At 32.2% G+C, this 20218-nt stretch overlaps 1 protein-coding gene across 5 annotated transcripts in view; it reads right to left on the reverse strand.

Annotated features, from left to right (window-relative positions):
- Nucleotides 1-19336, reverse strand: part of LOC110037804 — a 40945-nt gene extending 21609 nt beyond the window's left edge. For 4 of the 5 annotated variants that reach the window (XM_020742525.1, XM_020742523.1, XM_020742522.1 and 1 more), the window contains exons 1-5: nucleotides 18933-19336; nucleotides 18632-18726; nucleotides 6719-6832; nucleotides 6144-6248; nucleotides 5992-6063 (exon numbers count right to left, since the gene is read on the reverse strand). In XM_020742525.1, the coding sequence (XP_020598184.1) occupies nucleotides 5992-6063; nucleotides 6144-6248; nucleotides 6719-6832; nucleotides 18632-18726; nucleotides 18933-19044 (498 nt within the window). In that variant the 5' untranslated portion in view covers nucleotides 19045-19336. Of the gene's footprint in view, nucleotides 1-5991; nucleotides 6064-6143; nucleotides 6249-6718; nucleotides 6833-18623; nucleotides 18727-18932 lie in introns of those variants that run through there. The other variant, XM_020742524.1, reaches the window with a different exon arrangement.
- Between the last annotated feature and the right edge of the window lie 882 nt (nucleotides 19337-20218).

The following is a 20218-nucleotide window of genomic DNA, read 5'->3' on the forward strand; positions in this document are numbered from 1 at the left end:
TTTCAAAATAATATTTTCCTATAATTTATGTTCCTTCTTTGCTACATATAATAAAATATAACATCGCAATGATTCGATCGTTTTTAAACATATTTTATATTGTAAGTAATATTTTTATTCTTGAAAATGTTTCATTCCTAATTATCATGAATATTATAATTAATATATATATATTAAAAGATAAAAGTTTGTTGTTTCATTCATTCATAAACGGTTCATGTAAGTCATCTATTTTCTGTATAAGAATAATTTCTAATTTAATAATTAAATCTTTAAAATTTTTATATGGACAATCATATATTCCTTCTTTAAGTGTTTCTATTATTTTTTCTATTATTTTATTTAAATATTCTCTTAATATTTCTAAGATATCATCTCTATCTGTAATTTCTATTAATTGTTTAATAAAAATGGATTCTATTGATTTTATCCCTACTTGATTTCTTATTACTTCTTCAGGTAATCATAATGTCATTTTTTTAAAATATTTTTAAATAATATTTTTATTCATAAAATTAATTTATTTGATTTAATTTGACAAATTTAAATGTTCTTCTCTGTAGTTAGAGCTTATTTGAAAAATTCTTTTTGAAGATGATCTCAAATATAGACTTATAGTCTTATTCCGACTTCATTTATTTCATTTAGTTCATATAATAACATACACCAACAGATCAATCATATTTCAAGATGACTACAAAGGCATGTCCTGAACGCCACTCATATCTTTCTATCCAGCATCTTTGTTGAACTCAATCTCATTGGGAAAGGTTATCTGTATCTATCTTTCAGCAACGGAACAGGATAAGTGAAAAAGAAAGAAAAGAAGAGAACGAACAGCGCTAGAGAACTGAGTCTTTGGTCACTCTCCCTTAGTTATATTTAACCTTGAATGCAATTGATAGATTCGACAGCAAGAGTCCCTCGGACTCAAAAAGTCAGAACGAAAATGGCTGATCCAATAGCAGATTTCGCAGCTGCCACTGTTGGAACTAATAAAGCAAATGATTGACCCATCATATCATCCACTGTCAGGACTTATAGCATAATTTCATCATGTTAAAATACATAAGAACTTTGGTCGTAGAGGTTATTGGCTATTACCTTGTGAAATAAATTTTATCTGTACTCAGAAAATAGAGGTTTATATTTTTTTTTTAAAGGCTCAAAATATTTCTTCAGATATCTCTCCCCTACGGGGAGGAACTAGGAACTACTCACCCATAAGCATAGACGCATAAGGATAATAAAAACTCAAAGCATTTATTGATAGACTAAAAATACTTATAGAGATTTTTCATTTTTATAGAACTTCAGCCTCTCACTCTTCACACTTAAAGACTAAGAGACTTACTCGATTACTTTGATGTCTCTTCATAACACACACTCTATTTATAAGTAAAAAAAGGAATAAGAGTGGGACCTAGTACATTCTCTTCTTAAACAAAAAAATAAAATGATGGACACACTTACAAACTTTTCTTAACAGAAGATAAAAATTTAATTCTCCATTATCAAAAGCTTGTAACCACCTGTCATGGAAAGTAGATTCTTATCAAAAGTGGATGTTCCACTTATTTTCTTTTGATAAAGGATGAAACGGCTCCGTCACTTCATACTGTATAAATTTAGCTTCTTTCTAAAAAAAAGATGTCTTCTTTTATAAAGCTTCTGAGAATTTCTTTCATAATAATTATCGGTTAGATGCCTAAAATATTCCTTAGCTTTTGCTTTTATGATAAAATTTATGCTCTTTTAATTTTCTAAAGACTTCACGAATTAATTCCTACTGCTCCATGGTATTATCAATGTTGTTAATGGCCTCGCCGTCTAGAGATTCTAACCATGAGTCATCAACATTTTTTGATACTGGTATAGGACTACTAGCTGAATGATTGTAATTTTCTTGAAGAACAGAAGTTAGTAAATAATCTCCATGTTGCACAAATTTGACTTTGGATATATTCCTGCATTGGTCAATATGATTGGCATTATTAGCATAAATTTTGAACTTAATGATTCTTCCTCTAAATCTCTTCTCATGAATGATGATGATAATGAAATCATGCTGAAATACTGGTGTCATAAAGAGAGATGGCCTGCAGATGCCAATATTCCAGCGAGAATTCGTATAATTTTTATAGTTACGCAGGCATTCTTCAATATTTTTGTCATCAATAATTATGTCAGCACGAAATTGTTCAGGTTGAACAAAATTTGTGAATCTTGATGTTGTATGAATTTCGATGACGTGCTTGGCTCCTTGATTCAAGCCCTCATAGGTTGGTAGCAGTGATTTTATGATCAGAGTGACTGCTACTATGTCAAAATTTTCAAATAAGAATATTATAATTTTTTTTGATTTCACTATGATCAAGTTGCCTAATTTGAGAGCTCAAATTCTTATCCTTCCTAATAATTATTTTTCATAAAAATTCATATTCAAATATTTTTTTAATGAAATAACTACATCCGCTGTCTAGATAATTCAAACATATTGACAAATCCACAGAAAGTAAAACTAAGTTTACTTTAAGTGCTTCAATTTGAATGGTGGAATATGATATTCTTAGTTCATGAATATATTCAGTATTGTATCTGTTTATCATATTCCTTTTACATTCAATCATTTCTTTTTTTTTTACATTTATTTGCATATAAGGATATTTTTCTCCTAATGTTATCATCCATCACAGGGAGATAGAGATATTGCATATTTTTTAATAAATTATTTTCAGAAATGTCTATAATTACATTCTTGAAATAATTATTATCTTTCAGAAGATCCTTGTAATTACTTTGAAGAATATTGTATTTTTCTTTTTCCTCTGCAAGCTTGAGTTCAAGAATTTTGATGTTTAGCTTCTGATTAGTAATAACTAGCTTTTGTAAGTCAAATGGTGTTTTAGGACGCAAAGAGATAGGTCCTGAAGATACATTCAGTTCTTTATTTTTTATCTGATTTTGTAAAAACTGAACTTCCTCATTAATTCCTATAAAGCATATGGTCAGACAATTAAGAGTATTTATCATTGCCCTAGTGTCCGATCTATTGCACCAAAGGTTGTCTAGTAATGTTACCTGAATTTGATTAATAGGTTTTGGTATAGCAACTTTAGGTCTAAATTGAAGATTGGTTATAATACGGCTTGGTAAAGTTAGCGGGTCGTAATGGACTAGGTTTTGTGACAATAAAATCTGAGATGGCGAAGATTTCTGTGTTGCTATTGTACCTGCAAATGAAACATATATTTTAATTTCTAATGAATTTATCAAAAAATAAATTCTTATATTTTTCCTAAGTAATGTTTCTTTGGGAAACATTTAGTGATGATGGTCTAAAATCCGTAGATTTTAGATCATTTTTTGGATATTTTATAGCTCTTGAAAGAAAATCTGTTGAGAAATTATTTTTTCCTTTTATATGCTAAAAAACAACATTATAACAGTTTCCTTCTGTATTAGTTATGAAATTTATCCATCTTTTACTATATATTTTCTTTTTATTTTTATTTTTATAAAAATGAACTATAGCTTTGCAATTCGTTCTTATTGTGATTTTTTTTAGTAAAAATAATCAGAATGTATTTAAAGCATTTATTACTCCTAATATTTCATAATCTAATGATGTCATATTTTCTGGTAATTGTCTAAAACTTCCTGAAGCATATCTACATAATTTTTCAGTATTTTGATAAGCTTCTTCATAAGGTTTAATTCTTATTTCAGCTCCCTATCCTTCTTGGGATGCATCTACTACTACTATCTTATAATCTGATTCTAAGAGTAAAGTTAATTTAGGTAAATTTTTAAATTGCACTTTAATTTTTTGAATTATTTTAACGTCTTCCATATTGAAATATTTTTGTCCTATTGTAGAAGTCTTTTTATATAAAGATTTAATTTTTTTTCTTAAATCTTTAATATATGGTCTTGCATAATTTAGAAGTCCTAAGAGTTTTTGTAATTCTTTAGTATTTTCTATTTTATCGGAAAATTCTAAAACTTTCTTAGAAATATGATCTTGTAGTTCAATTTCCCCTTTACTAATTTTCTGTCCTAAGAAATTTATGTATTCTTTTGCTATTTCAATTTTTTTTTAGATAAAATTATTCCATGTTGTATACATAATTTAAGGACTTCTTCAACATGTTTATAATGTTTTTTTTTAAAATTATGCGATGCTACTAATATATCGTCTATATATATTAATACATAATCTAGAGTTTTAAATATATTATCAATTTTACTTTGAAATATACCAAGTGCAATTTTTAATCCAATGGGCATTATTAACCATTTATAATGTCCTAATGGTGTTGTAAATGTTGTCCATTTAATTGATTCTTCATCTAATTTTATTTGCCAAAATCCAGATTTGCAATCAAATTTACTAAAATATTTTTTATTTTGTATTAAATTTATTAACATATCTTTATCTGGTATTTTGTATTCATCATCTTGAATATTGTCATTTAATCTTTTATAATTTATAACCATTCTAGCCTTTCCTCTTACTATTTCTGCATGGTTCCTTACCATTAATGCAGTGAATCTATGTTCTGAGTTTGATGGCCTAATTAATCCTTGATCTCTTAATTCCTTTAATTAAATTTTAAATTTTTCTTTGTCTAAAGGAATGTATTCTATTTCTTTAGTTCTTATAACTAAGTCTTTGTTTATTATAGGAATATTTGCTAATTCTTTATTTTTCTCCCAATGTTTTAAAGGGTTTTCTCCTATTATTTGAATTTCTTCTGCTAATTGAAATATTTTTTCTAATGGTTTTGGAATTTGATATATAGAAATAGTTTCTTGTTTATAGCAGCTTGGCCAACCAGCTCGGCAAGGCAATTTGGATTTCCGATTTGGCAAGTTTCGCTCAATGAGTTGTCCACTACGCCAAATCTTCAAAAGGTTTGAATAGACCATATAGACTCATAGGCTACACATTCGACTACTTTTCTTTACTTTCAAATAATATACTTTAAGCCTTTTTATGTAATGACTTATGTAGCAAACCTAGGCCAATTGAAACATATAAATCGAGGAGACTTCTTCAGATTACCAGGGATCACAAGTCTGAGATTAAAATGCCATGTATGATCATTCCATTTAGTAAAATTTAGCGAAATTTTTTTATCATTTCTCTTCTTAATATACTGGTTTTCTCCGTTCATTTCAACTTCTTCCTAGGTGGTGTGAGACTACAGATAAATCAGGATACGACAAGGAAAATTTAAATTTCAAAGTGGGTAATTATTCATCCTCTGTTACTCCTAGATTTGCGCCATTTATCAGTTACTAATTTTGTTAATATGCTAAATTTTGATGAAAATAATTATCAAAGATGAGTTCCAGAAAAAGTTTGAATATAAACTCCTTCATTTTGGCTTCATAATTTAAATAAATTACAAAATTAATTTTATTTTCCAAGTCACTTTCTATAAGCTTAAAGCTGTCCATCATTTCAAGGAATGCTGTACCATAAGGAAAATATAACGCAAAAAACTTAAATAAAATGAAGAAATCTTTTTTTATATAAATTGCGCGTTTAACAGCATTATCTTCAGTTATCCAGAAAGCATTTTATAATAGTTTCTAGAAATTGCTTTTAAATAGTCCATTGTATGGACCTAAATAGCTCTTTGTTGTGCAGGCAAATGTATGCACTATCATAAGCTGCAAGATCCTTACTATGTTCCATCGTTCATAATTTTATGACCAGTAAGATATGAAGAACTGTAGCACATAATCGTCTTAATTAGCCTTATTTCTACTTATGGGTTGGGAGTAGAACTAATGGGGTGTTAATTCTATTTTATATAATTTTGACTGTACAACTTCCAATTATCTCCATTAATTTTTGTTATTTTTTATATTTTATTTACATTGATTTTATCTGCATGTCATATTTTACCAATTTCTTCTCTTTATTCAATATATGAACAAATGACAAAATCTAAAATCGAAATCTTCAAAAATAATTACCTTATCAGAAAATTCAGGGAGATTTTTCTGAGGATGCTCTTTGAAATACCTTGAGAAAAGATTTTTATCCAACTTGAAGCACAAAAAAAAAAAAATGATGATCAGGCAGATGCAGAAATCATGAATAAACACAAAATAATGCAAATCCAAACCTTCGATTCATCTACTGTGATAGGTAGATTTAATAGATACTGCCCATTTCGTGCGACATCTATCTCCTCATTTGTGACTATTTTGAAATTGCTCTTTTCCATTACCTGTATCAACATAGAAAACAAATGTGACAAATTTCAAAGCTACATTATTCAAAAGGCTGTTTGGTAACCCTTTAGATTTTGTTTTTTATTTTTTATTATTATTTTGTTTTGTACATATTTTATTTGAAATAAATTAAGTTTGATATGTTATAGCATTTTTAGTAGTCTTTAAAAATATTAAAAACAACTTTTAGATTTTTCTTAATAATTTTAAAATAAGCTCAGAATAAAATTTTAAACATAAAAAAAAGAAAACTCTAAGCAAATTTGTTTTCAAAATAAAAATAAAAATAAAAATCAAAAATCAAAAGCAAAATGATTTCAAACAAGCCCTAAAAGTTAAAGAGTTTAAAATTCTAGCAATTTTTTTTCCTGGATCCAGATTTATCTTTGCAGACTTGTAGATTATTACAAGGATTACCAAACAACAATACCAGCATTCATTGATGGAGTTAAAAAAACTGGCATGCCTTAAAGAAGTGTGTTAGGAAGTTCTGCTCAAGAACATCAATCTCATCTGAGCTCAAGTTTTGTTGCTCCAATTTTTCCGCACCATTAACAGGGTTGAATAAGGTATAAAGTTGCTGCATCCAAACATCATTGTCATTAACAAATAATATCGAGCAAACACAAACAGGTTAAACAGAGTGGAACAATGCTTCTTTCAATGTTTCAAGTTAAGAGCTCGAATCATTTACTTCAAATTGCACTTTTATTCAATTTATTGTGAAATCAGTGGAGTAAAATAAATTATATTTATTTTGAAGAACTATAATTTATAATTCAAAATCATTTCTTTTGAAATAAGGAACACAAAACTAATATAGCGATAGAAATTATGAACGGTTTGTAAAGCAAAATATCATCATTTTTAATGAAACTAAAAAGAAATTATATTAAACTTGCTTCAAAGAATGGTTTTCAAATATCCAAAAGCAGCAGTCATGCTAGGATTTTGAGAGAAGTAAAATCATAAATCAATTAAGATTCACACCACAACAAGAAAATTAATTTTCAATTAAATCAATTAATATCCAAAATTAGCAGCCTCACAATTTTTTGTAAAAGCTAAATTGCAAAAATCAATGGTTATGATCTCAGAATCTCATAAATCAATAATGTGTGACTCTCTTTATAGTTCCAGGCATTGTAACCTTTCGTTTGCTTTCAACCCATATTAAAAGAGTGCAGCAATCACTACTCACGTCCTATTAGAAAACTGAAGAGGATACATACGCCAACAGTAAAAGGGGCTTACATCAGGAAGGTGATCAACGGTGGAAGGCATAGCACCATAACATTGATTTCATGAACTCAACCTGAACTAACTCAGATGAACACATGGAACTGAACCAACGAACACATGCCGAGTTTATAGAATACAACATATTCTATATAGAGATTATAACATGAATGTTTATAGCAAAATCAAATTAAAAAATTTCAGAAAAATATAAAATAAAACATTTAAGGTAACATCAAAAACTCATAATTCAATGTGCTCGTCACAACACTCGCAATATTATAATTTTGAAGATACTGAGCATTCAAATTTACATCAAACCTACTGAATCCAAGGCATTAAAGCTTGACCCTAAAACTAAATCAAATGTATTAAAGATTCAAGTATTGCCAAAACCTATTGCAATTATAATTTTATGAGTATTCATCCGAATGTGATTTATGATTTTATATGGCTACAACATTCTAGTATTCATCTTCTTATAGGTTCCCACAGGAAATCTTTGAAGATTCATGCATACCAACATCTTATAACTTTTTCGTAAACTCACAAATAAGTCAAGACTTTGAATACAAAATCTTGTGGTTGGAGACAAGTGGGCTGCATACAATTAGCAGATCTATAGATCTTGACAAAATAAATCAGAACAGCATGCTGAATATAGTGAACTACTACTGCCATACAGTTTAATGTAATAAATATGGTTAAAATTATACTGCACACAATTAGAGTTAAATTAACAAGTTTTGATCACATTCAAGATAAAATGTCAGTTGTAAGCATTTTGATAAAATATATCATGACTTTAAAAAAAGTAACTCATCAATGGTTAACAAAGATTTTTTAATATAACTCATATTTGAATTTTAATTTATGTTAGAAAGATTTTTTTCTTAGAATTACACGTTGATGCCATTTTAGGGCATTTGTGTCGAGCTAAGATTATAAACAAGATTGAGGACAGTATTTCTGGTTTAGTTTGAAAAGATATGCAGCAAGCATAATTTCACAATGAAAAACTTTTTGAACTACTAATAGATGAAATAACACGGAGCTTCACATATTTTAACATATTACTCTGGAGCCTTAGAAAAAAGTTAACATTGAATTTTATATTAGGGCTATCATTAACTTAGGGAACCATGAATATATTTTGTGGTGATGAATTACTTATCTAAAAGAGTTCATTTCTGTTATGAAAAACAACAACAATAAAGCGAAAAATGGAACGAGAAAAATTACATGCAGAATACCACCAGAGCGACACACAGATTTACGTGGTTCGACAAACTTGCATACGTCCACGGAGCTGCAGAGGATTTTATTTCTTCGAGGAATTACACCGACGAGCGCCTCGACGTTTACAAAAAAATCACTTTTTTCTTCTCTCCCTTCCTCTCTCTTTCTCTTCCTCTCTTTATCTCTTAGAGGACTTGGCTTAGCCTGACTTATTTATGCAAGTCATAAGAGGCTATTTATAGAAACCAAGAGACTAGTAAGTGGGAGGTAGGTGAGCGATAGGTGAGAAGGTAGATGGGCTGTAGGTTAGATTCTTAATTAGAAAGCTAATTAAATTGCGGTGGACGGGGTCTCCACATTACCCAATAATTCTCCCGCTTGGAGACTAGGACGCTGACTGCATCACCTACTGGTTGCATCATCTACTATCTGTACCGACCTTTTCCTCAAACATGATATTCTTCACCTCTGCAACTCAAAGCCCTGGTCTTCATGCCAGAAGACCTGCTGAAGTCGAGCACAACTTCAGCGCCTCACGCGTAACACCCTCAGTTGACATATCACTGTCAATGTAACCTTGTACCACCAAGCTCTTTCATGGGTTACTCCTGTATCTGCTTACAACTCCCACTAAATCAGAAATATTTTGCCCCTGCTGAAAGCTTTTTTCAACAAGTCCAGCCTTGTACCTCTTACTTCCACCAAACGCAGTCTTCACCCGATACACTCACTTGTTGTGCAATATCTTCTTCCTTGGTGGAAGTTCTGTCAGCTCCTAAGTCTGATTCTTTGGCAGGGAATCCATCTCATTCTTCTTAGTCAGCTCCCACTTGATCGAATTCTCATCTTACAACATTTATTCATAGCTCTGTGGTTCTCTACTATTTGTCTGTATAATGTCTGATTTTCCTGTCTTTGGTGCTCTGCCACATTTCAGGAAATTGACCTTCTTCTGCTTTCCCATAATGCACCTCTGGCTCATATGTCCACGTCTGAGTAAACATGTAGTCATATATAGTGTGTCAGTCTTCTTACCTCGAGCCAGTATTAATGCTCCTTTGGTAACCTATCAGGTGCTATTTGAGAACACTACTGAATGACCACCCTCATTGAACTGCTCAACAAAGATGAAGTTTTCTTCAACTCAGGAAAGTGTCTGACATTTTGCAAAGTTCATTTGCTCTTGTTAGGGAGTGCAATATCAAAGTCTCTCATTCTCATCACGCTCAGAGCTTTTCCATAAGTCAGATGTACCTTCCCAAAGTCACCTGCAACATAGTTTCGCATCAACTCCCAGTCGGAAGATGTATGGAAGGAAGCCAATGAATCTAGTATCCAGTCATCAAAAGAACTGTGAACTGCCAACAATAGCGCATCCTGTATTTCTTCAGTTACAACATTAGCTCCATCATTATCCTTCTTCATAGGATTGCTGCAGTTCCTTTTTATGTGGTCAGCCTTACCACAATTCTAGCAAGTTGTCTGCTGACCAGACTTTGATTTTGATCTTTCTCTATTTGAGTTCCTGTCATGTGATCTCCCATTGGAATCAATATTCAGCGTCAAACTTGAACACGAGGCCTCGCCAGAATCCTTCATGCGCACCTTCTTAGTTAAAATCAAATCACGAATATCATCATATTTTAGCTTACATTTACCTGCAGAACTGCTAACTGTCATTCTCATGGCTTCTCAACTATTTGACAATGAAACCAACAATATCAGCGCACGTATCTCATCATTAAAATCAATTTCAATAGACGACAATTGATTTGTGATAGTATTGAAATCATTCAGGTATTGAGCAACAAACACACCTTCCGCCATCTTCAAATTCAAGTTGAATAACTTTTTCATCAAGTGCACCTTGTTGTTCACCGACGGATTTTTATACATACATGATAAAGCCGTCATGAGATCTGTAGTAGTCCTCTCCTTGATGACGTTGTGGGCAACCGACCTTGACAGGGTTAAATGTATAACTCCTAGAACCTGTTGATCCAACGGATTCCATTCTGCCTCGTCCATCTTTTCTGGTAACTTTCCCAGTAATGGAAGATGAAGTTTTTTCCCATAGAGGTAGTCCTCTATCTGCATTCTCTAGTAACTAAAATTTTTGTCATTGAACTTCTCGATCCCCAATACCATCACTTCGTCTCCACCCATCGTTCTACCTTAGATCTGAAACTACGTCTCTGATAGCAGTTGTTATGAAAAAAGATGACAATAAAGCGAAAAATGAAACAAAAAAAATAACACGCAGAAAAACACCAAAGCAACACACAGATTTACATGGTTCGGCAAATTTGTCTACGTCCATGGAGCTGCAGATGACTTTATTTTTTCGAGGAATTACACTGTCGACCGCCTCGACGTTTATAAGAAAATATTTATTTTCTTCTCTCTCTTCCTCTCTCTTTCTATTCCTCTATTTCTCTCTTAGAGGACTTGGCTTGATCTGGCTTATTTATGACAAGCCATAAAGGGTATTTATAGAAACTTGGAGAGCAGTAGGTGGGAGGAAAGTGTGCGGTAGGTGAGATATGGTAGGTGAACGGTATGTAAGATTCTTAATTAGGAAGCTAATTAAATTACGGTAGATAGGGTCTCCACGTTACTCAACACATTTTTGTTTTAAAATCCATGATGTATCTTCATGAATTAACTAAATTGTATTACTTAGATAACATATTATCTAATAGGGAAGTAAAATTCATAAATTACTCTTAAAAAATTTTATGAAAAAAAGATGGAGCACAACTAAAATTCTTAACTTCTTATCACTCATAAACTGAATATAAACTTGAGGAAATTGACACTAACTAAAGACAATGCATGTGTTGGATGTTATGCACAGTTTAGTTAGCATATAACTCATCTATTCATAGGTCACAGGTATGAGTCCATTTGAAATAACCTAAGGGTTTCAACTAAGAAAATCTATAGATCATGTTGAGCGTTTTCTCAGTTTAGGATTAACGAGTTTACATAATTAAGTGATAAGATAATAGTATGTAGCCCACTTGACCTGTATTACAATAGAAATTCACTCTATTTAGCATGCTAATGTTGATTTATTTTGTGAAAATAATTTAAAGATTAAAAATCATAAAATTGGACATTTCTTGAGCAAAAAATAATGTCTCTAGTATCAAAGTATATGTATAATAGTGAAGTGACCAGGCTCATAGCATGAAATTAACCAAAACAGAACAGATGGTCGGAAGTGAGAACTAAATTTTCTACATTCATTTATAATTTGACAAATAAAAGAGTCACTAATCAAATTAAATTAAAGAAATATATTTAAAATTATCTCGTAACTGATTTAACGCTTATCATTAATTACTTAATTAACGCGAAAAGTTAGTTTAAATTAACAATAAGATAAACAAGCAAGTTAACACTCATATTTATAAATAACAGTAATATAAGAGAAAAAGAAATAATATGCATGTCAGTCAAGCTTTTAATAAATAATAAAAAAACATTTGATATTATTCAAAAAATCATACTATATCAATAGCATATCAATATTATTCTATATTGATATTGGCGTGTTTTAGCTGACACAATTTTTAAATGGTACTTCCACAGTAATATAAGAAAAAAGAAAACAATATGTATGTCAGTCGAGCTTTTAATAAATAAATAAATAAAATTTTGATGTTATTCAAAGAACCTTATTATATCAATAGCATATCAATATTATTTTATATCTGTATAACCGTAAGAGAAGTATCATCTACAAATTGTGTCAGCTATGACACATTAATATCAATATCTTTTTCCATATATGTGCACGAGTACCTTAATGTTTCTCCACTAGTATCATTAAGAGGTGACTCTATAATAGTCAGTCATGCACATACAAGCAATTTACAAAAACATATCATTTATGTATTCATTGTATTTAATTCACCATACTATATAAATAATGCATAAAATACATTGGAGTAAGTAGCTACAATATTCATAATAATATGAACAATAGAGAAAAAAAAATATATCAATCATAATATAGCATGTGCAAGTGTGACTAACTACAGAATAGTTGATAAGAAATAAATTATTACTATAGATTAATGGTCTGTTTGGGACAACTTATAAGTGCGGGCGGCGTTTTTTTATAGACCCCCTGTCCTGGGCGCCCCCCGCCGTACCGTTTGGTTCGAGAGTTTTTCTAGCTAATCTGAAACTGCGTTTGGATTTTTACAAAAAACACAGGCTACGGGTCGACACCTGCGGCCGGCTAGCGGGTCGCGTTTCAGGATAAGCAGCTTATCCTAAAACGCACAAGCTGGCCCAAACGGACCCTAAGTAAGAATATTCACTCCGATACCAATTAATTTATTTTTTTTATTTGCCCTAATGCGGACTCTTCTAAAAATTGCAAACCTAACATGGTATAAAATTCATTTATTATTTTAAATAAACTATTAACTTTTAGTTATTAAATTTTCATTATTTTACTTTACAATATTATATACATATATAGCTTATTCAATATTTTAATTAAACTTAATAAACTTACCTTATAACGTTCGGACTAAACCTAATCATGCGTAGACGCACGGCTTCCTCCCGCACGCGAGAGAGCTTCCCTGCTGCGGAAGATCTGAAACGCGCGGACGGGAGAGCTTCTTTCCAATCTTCCTCCTCTTCGACTCCTGCTGCTCGTCACCGATGTCGTGTCCTTTGCTGCTTGACATCAACACTGCCGCTCTTCTCCTTCTTCAGTTTCAGTTCCCTCCTTCCTCACATTTCATCTTCATCTGCACTCGGCTCGACGTCTCGTCTCAACCCAACAGCGAAAATCTTCGACGCCGTTGCCTCCTTCCTTCGGTTAGGGTTTGACGATTTCCCTTCTTCCTTCATTCATCTTCTTCCTTCTCTTTTACAATGGACGCACCCAATGACGTCGTTATACGGTAAGAGAAAAGAACGAGCCTTCTTCTTCTCCTTCGGTTTCGTCCTCACCTCCTATCTTCTTTCACCATAGGCATGTAGCTTGGTTCTGATTGCAATGTTTTATAGAGCAAAATCTACCCTCTTGGTTACAAGCATGTGAAATACCAATAAGTTAGAAAAAAAAAACTTGACCTTGATGAAGGAGCTGATGTTGATACATGACAACATCAAAGTTTAGGAGAAAAGTTAATCTACTTATCTCACACTCATTCTGACATCACAATTACATTAAGTCTAGTTAGTCAATTCATGCATAAAATATTAAGAGTCGCACATTCAAATCATTTGTAGAATCCTCAGATATTTAAAATTAAGCACAAGAAAAATAATTTCAAATAAAAGACATGATACTCTACGAAGGATATATAGACGTAGACTATACCGGATCATCAATACATAGAAAGTTTACTTCAAGGTACTATGTTTTTTTAGGAGAATATCTCATAACTTGGAGAAGCATGAAACAACCTCTGGCTTCAAGTTTAAGTGTTGAAGCCGAGTTTAGAGTTTTTGTGCAAGGGTTGTGCAAGGGTTGTGCAAGGGATCAGTGAGCTTCTATGGGTTAACATTATATTAGAGACTATAAAAATCAAGTGAAAAGAGCCTATAAAAATATATTGTCAACTCAGACATCGATATTGCACAAAATCCTCTGAAATATGATCGTACTAAGCATGTTGAGTTGATAGGCACTTTATGAAAGAGAAATTAACAAATTTTTTGATTTGTACTCCATATATGTCCACAAAAGATCATCTAGGCAACATATCCATTAAAGGACTCTGCAACCTAAAGTTTAAAAAATTCGTAAGCAAACGTGGAAACGGTAAATATTTATCATCCGGTTTGAGGGAGAATGTTGAAATTCTGCTCTAATCAAATTAGAGAATTGAAGACACATGGATTGATGTTTTGTATCGTTTGATACGTTTTCTTATCACCCTCAGATAGCAAAGAACTTAAAGCACGCCGTTGAATCTATTTCTATACGACCCTTGGTTTGTAATTAGTGTGCTTTCTTATAAGATCGTCGTCACCTAATTATTTTTTTCTTTTTTTGTAATTTATTCAAATTTTGTAATGCCTTTTGGAGTTGTATATATACCTCCCTTCTTGTACAAAGAAGCTAATAATTATCTTGAAGAGTTTTTTTTTTTGTTTTATTTTTTACAAACACTAATTTCTTTTGCATCTTGCGTAGAAGTATCCTTATGATTAGTAAGATTTACAACTATTGTCCTCCCATTTCTCTTAAACATACAAGTATTAGACATCCTAAAATATGTGCATTTAATTCATGGAAGATATATATACATACCGCTCAATTCTTATGTATTTACATATGTAACACCTAAAATGTCACCATACTTGTGCATGAAAAAGGTGTATTTTACTTTTTAAAAAAATTAAAATAATAGTAGTTTTTATTTGGTTTGAAATATTTGGGTGGTAAAAATGTAAAAATTATGTTTAAGTGTAAGATATGTAAATATATAAGAATTTGGGGGTATGCATGTAAATGCCCCTTAATTCATAAAACCATAGTCTACCTAAAATGACATGTGCAACATCTATGAATAAAGCATCATACCAGATGAAATATATATATATTTTGCTTTAACGCATATAAAAATAGTTCAGCAGCCACTAGTCACATTTCTATTCGGTAATTGAAGAAGAAATTATCAATCAAGAATCACAGAAATCAGGCAGCTGAAGTAGGAGTTTCTTATAATTAGGAGCTTTTTTATTTATCCTTATTTAAATTATTTCAAACTTTCTCTCTTCTGATCTATTTCTTTTAATTATATATATTCTCTCCTTATTTAGATTAGAAATGTTTATTAGGTTAACTAAAAGAAGTTGTACAAAATACTATTTATTGGAATGAAAGCAAAGGAAAAAGGCATTCAATATATTTGTTCAAAATATTGACATGGTATCAGAGCCACATCGAATCTTTTCGGTATGAATCTTTCGTCATCTTCCCTAGCCTTTGGGAATCGTTCGTCTTCATCTTAGAGCTCATTCTAACTCCGTCGGCTGCTTCCTACGTCTTTGACGTCTTCGACTGCAAATCACCAAGAGTTTGGTCCTCTTCGGCTTCGTTCGCTTAGTTCGCTTCGTCCACTTCGGCTTCATCTGAACGCCATTGTCGTCTTTGCTAGCCTTCACTGATACTTCTGCTTCGCTTAGTCCTCCTCAACCTCATCTGCTTAGTTCGCTTTGACCACTTCAGTTTCATCCAAACGCCATCATCATCTTCGCTAGCCTTCGCTGCTTTTGCGGCATCTTCGACTGCTTCATCGCCCGCTTCGTCGACTATGTTCTGCAACATCTTAGACTGCTTATTCCGCCTCCGACTGCTTCTTGCGAGTCTTCCTCCGACTACTTCTTGCGAGTCTTCAATTGATTCCACTTAAGGATCTTCGGCTTCAGCTTCAACTTCAGCTTCTTCGTTGCACTCAAAGATTGTAGGCTTCGGCTTTGGATTCATCTCCTTAGGTCTCGGATCGAACTCAAGGCAGTACACGATTTTTTGGTTCTCTTTGATTTTCTTTGGGTTCCTTTGGATTTTTTGGATCTCTTGGCTTTCTTTGGCTTGAGGTTGATTTCAATCAATGACTTTCTTGGTAATTAACTTGTGAGTGATAATTCTATTTAGAATGTCTTCTGAAATCTTAGCTATCAGATTTACGGAAAAGAATTATGCAGCATGAGAATTTCAGTTCAAGATGTTTTTGAAAGTGAAGGAGCTTTGGGGGCATATTGATGAATCTTCTCCAGTACCTACATAGCTGAAAGATCTTGGTCAATGAGAGTCAAAGGATGCTCAGATTTTTTCTTGGATTTTGGGATCTATTGAGACTCATATGGTGAACAATTTACGATCTTTTGGGACGGTTAAAGAAATGTGGGAATACTTGAAGAGCGGCTACAATCAAGATAATACCGCAAGGCGCGTTCATTTGGAACTTGATATGAGTAGTTATAGTCAAGATAATATCTCAATTGAACAATATTATTCTGACTTTTTAAATTTTGGAGCGAATATTCTGGCATTATGTATGCTAAGGCGTCAAAAGAGAGCTTAGCTTGTCTTCAAGCTATTCATGAAGTGAGTCACCGCGACCAGTTTTTGAAGAAGCTCAGGCTTGAATTTGAAACTGCTCGAACTAGGTTGCTAAATAGAGATATGGTTCCTTGTTTGGATGTATGTTTCGGTGAATTACTGCATGAAGAACAAATATTGACGACACAAGCTGCTATTGGTAGAGCTGGTAGATTATCATAAATAGTTAATGTTGCATATGCTGCTCCGACACGAAGGAAGGAAACAAAACAGTGTTACAGCTGTAAAGAAATTGGTCAAATTACCCGCCAATGTAGTAAGAAGTTCTGTAACTATTGCAAGAAAAACAGATACATTATTAAGGAGTGTCCTACACGGCCTCAAAACCGCAAACTGCAAATAGAAGCTCGTCATACTACGATATCTGACTCTTATAATTCTGGTTCGACATTCATAGTTGTCGGCAATAATCAATTTGTTCTCACACCAGATACTTCAAAAGATGATTCTCTCTACCTTTTTTGCAATTGGTCTGTAAGGGAAAGTATCAGGTGTCGGGGAAGGTAATAGCAAATGGGCCAAAAGTGAGCAGATATTCAAACAGCTGATATATTTATTAAGGCTCTTTCTCGACAGTGTCATCAGTTTCTTGTTTGCAAATTGATGTTTCTTGATTAGTCAGCATCAATTTGAGAGGGAATATCAATCAAGAATCACAAAAATCAAGACAGCTGAATTAGGAGTTTCCTATAATTAGGAGCTTCCTTATTTATCCTTATTTTAATTATTTTCAAAGTTCTCTCTTCTGATTTGTTTTTTTTAATTGTACATATTCTCTCTCTATTTAGATTAGGAATATTTATTAGGTTACCTAAAAGAAATTGTACATACTATTATTTATTTGAATGAAAGCAAAGAAAAAAAATCATTCAGCCTGTTTGCTCAAAACATTGACAGAAATATGACCCACAATCATTAAATACGAAAGGAAAAATGACTTTCACCAAAACAATAGAAGAAAAAGTATTGTAGTAACAACTTCAACGGTAATATACTGTTGCAAAACAAAAATAAAGAAAAGTAGACTGCCTGTCAATGAGCCTGCAACATCAAACAAAAACCGAACACTAATTCAAGAGAATTATGACTAAATCAACTCAAATTAACATCTGTAATTGAACTGAATAACAAAAAAATTAGAAAAATATAACACATTTTATGTAGGGATTGTTAACAAACATGTTTTACAACAAAATAAACTAAAATTTTCCTTTTTTTTTTAAAAAAGAACTCTAGAGTAAAACATCATAACGCTCACATTTTGTGCTTCTGAAATGTTAGAACTTTCAAACTTCTATCAAGACAAAGATACAAAGAAGTTAGGATTAGGTAAATGATCATAATGATAGTTAAGTAACTAACTTGTTGGGAGTTTTAAATAGGTGTAAAATTGTCATGTAAAAGCAATCCCTTAGCTCTCTAATTCTATTTGGCTATACGGTCATTAGCCGTTAAACACACTTTGCAATAGAAGTGAAAAGCATTACTAAGTGCATTTTAAATGTTGAATTTTTTTAATTTAAAATGTTATATCCTGGAATGATTTTATTCTTTCTCAAAATTGTAGACCTTTAACTCATTTTCCTTTTGGACAACTCTATTCAGACAAAATCCTTTTTTGATTTATCAAATAGGATTGTAACACACGGCCACCTTATATTGAAATGAACCAAACACTAACAGACAAATGATCCATAAATTATATTTACATGGAAGGAAAAAATAAATAAAAATTGTTCTGAGATCATGAAGATTAAAAATTTGGCAGTGAAATCAAATAGAAGCATACCACCATACCATAAGATCCTCAAACTGCAGTAGATACCAAGCCCGGATTGTGTACTCAATGCGTTTGCACAGCTTCATGAAATCTGTCCTATCTGCAGGTTGCTCTGTGAAGGAAACCTACGGCGTGAGATATCTCACCATTGTCCATAACAAAGCTAGCCCTAGCTACGGAGCCGTAACTTAAATATCGTAATAAATCATTCATTCCAATTTCCAATAAGCTATAATTTTCAACACAAAAAAGTAAAAATCTGATTCAAAAACTCCAGTAAAGTCATTTAGATTTGGACGAGAGGCGTGATGAGAAAACCTATAAGGTATGAGAGCCTCATGACAAGCTTGGGCTTGAGGATTGGGATCACCGACTCTCGCTCCAATTTGATGACTTCCTTCATCTTCGCCATAGCCTCGGTAGAACCCATTGCAGAGAAATGATTGATTTATGAGAACGAGATGGAAGAATAGAGAGGGAGACGAGAACCGATCAATCTTAAGCTAATAATGATATTGAGTTGGGAGGAAGGGGGAAAACGAAGAGAGGAATCGAGAAAGAGAGAGGTTGCGTGGTCCGAGCTTCTGCAATTTGTTCTGCTTTTCGATCGATGGATTGGTTTGGCTTGCCGAAGGCGAGTGGTCGTTAATGAAGGCATCTCCCGCTCTCTCTCTCTCTCTCTCTCTCTCCCCGGTCGCTGGATTGGTTTGGGTTGCTGGATAGGTTCCAATTCAGAAAATTAGTATTTCATAATAAACACTTAATTCTTTTGCTTTCTTTCTGAAGAAGGGACAAAATTAAATGCGTCATTAGAATTTGCGAGTTCAATGATTAAAGGTAATAGTGGCCAATTTTTGTCTATGAAATTTGGATTATGCTTTTCTAATGATGTTGCTTGAAAACAATACTTTGCTCATTATTATGGGGCATTTACATTTATACCATATAATTTTTATGTATTTATATATCTGACATATGCATTGACATCCGACAATTTTTTAACATTACAACAAAAAAATCACTAATACTAATCTTGTGAAGATAAATACATGTTTTCATGCATAAGTTTATGACACCAAAAAAAATCTAAATATAAATATGAAAATTTAGGTGTTGGATATATAAATGCATAACAATTGTGTGTTATGTGTGTGAGTTTCTTTTTTATTTGTACAACTCTAACTCTCAACCATTAAGAAATTGTTTGTTTTGGCCAAATGGCCATCCCATGAGTACTATTAACTTTGGAGTTTTCGATGAAATTCCAACAGTCACACTAAAAAAGTCTGGAAGTTTAAGAGATTAGCTTTATTTTACTTAAGGGCCACCAACATAAATAATTGACGTCCTCATCATTGCTCTCAAGACAAAATCATCCGCTGGATATATATTCTTATTTTTAGACTGGTGTAATATTCTGATATCATTTTTAAAAGTATAAACTCTCATCGATCGAGATATTTTCCTCTTTGATCTAATGGCCTTCCGATTTTGTCTCCTTCATACAATTTCATAGGAGGTTGCCCATCCTAGGAATGCTCTTGCAAGAGCACACTTAACTTTGGAGTTTCTGAATAGTTACACTGAAAGATTCCTCAAAGTTT

The sequence above is a fragment of the Phalaenopsis equestris genome, unplaced genomic scaffold, assembly GCF_001263595.1.
Source record: "Phalaenopsis equestris unplaced genomic scaffold, ASM126359v1 Scaffold225318, whole genome shotgun sequence".
NCBI classification, from domain to species: Eukaryota; Viridiplantae; Streptophyta; class Magnoliopsida; order Asparagales; family Orchidaceae; genus Phalaenopsis; species Phalaenopsis equestris.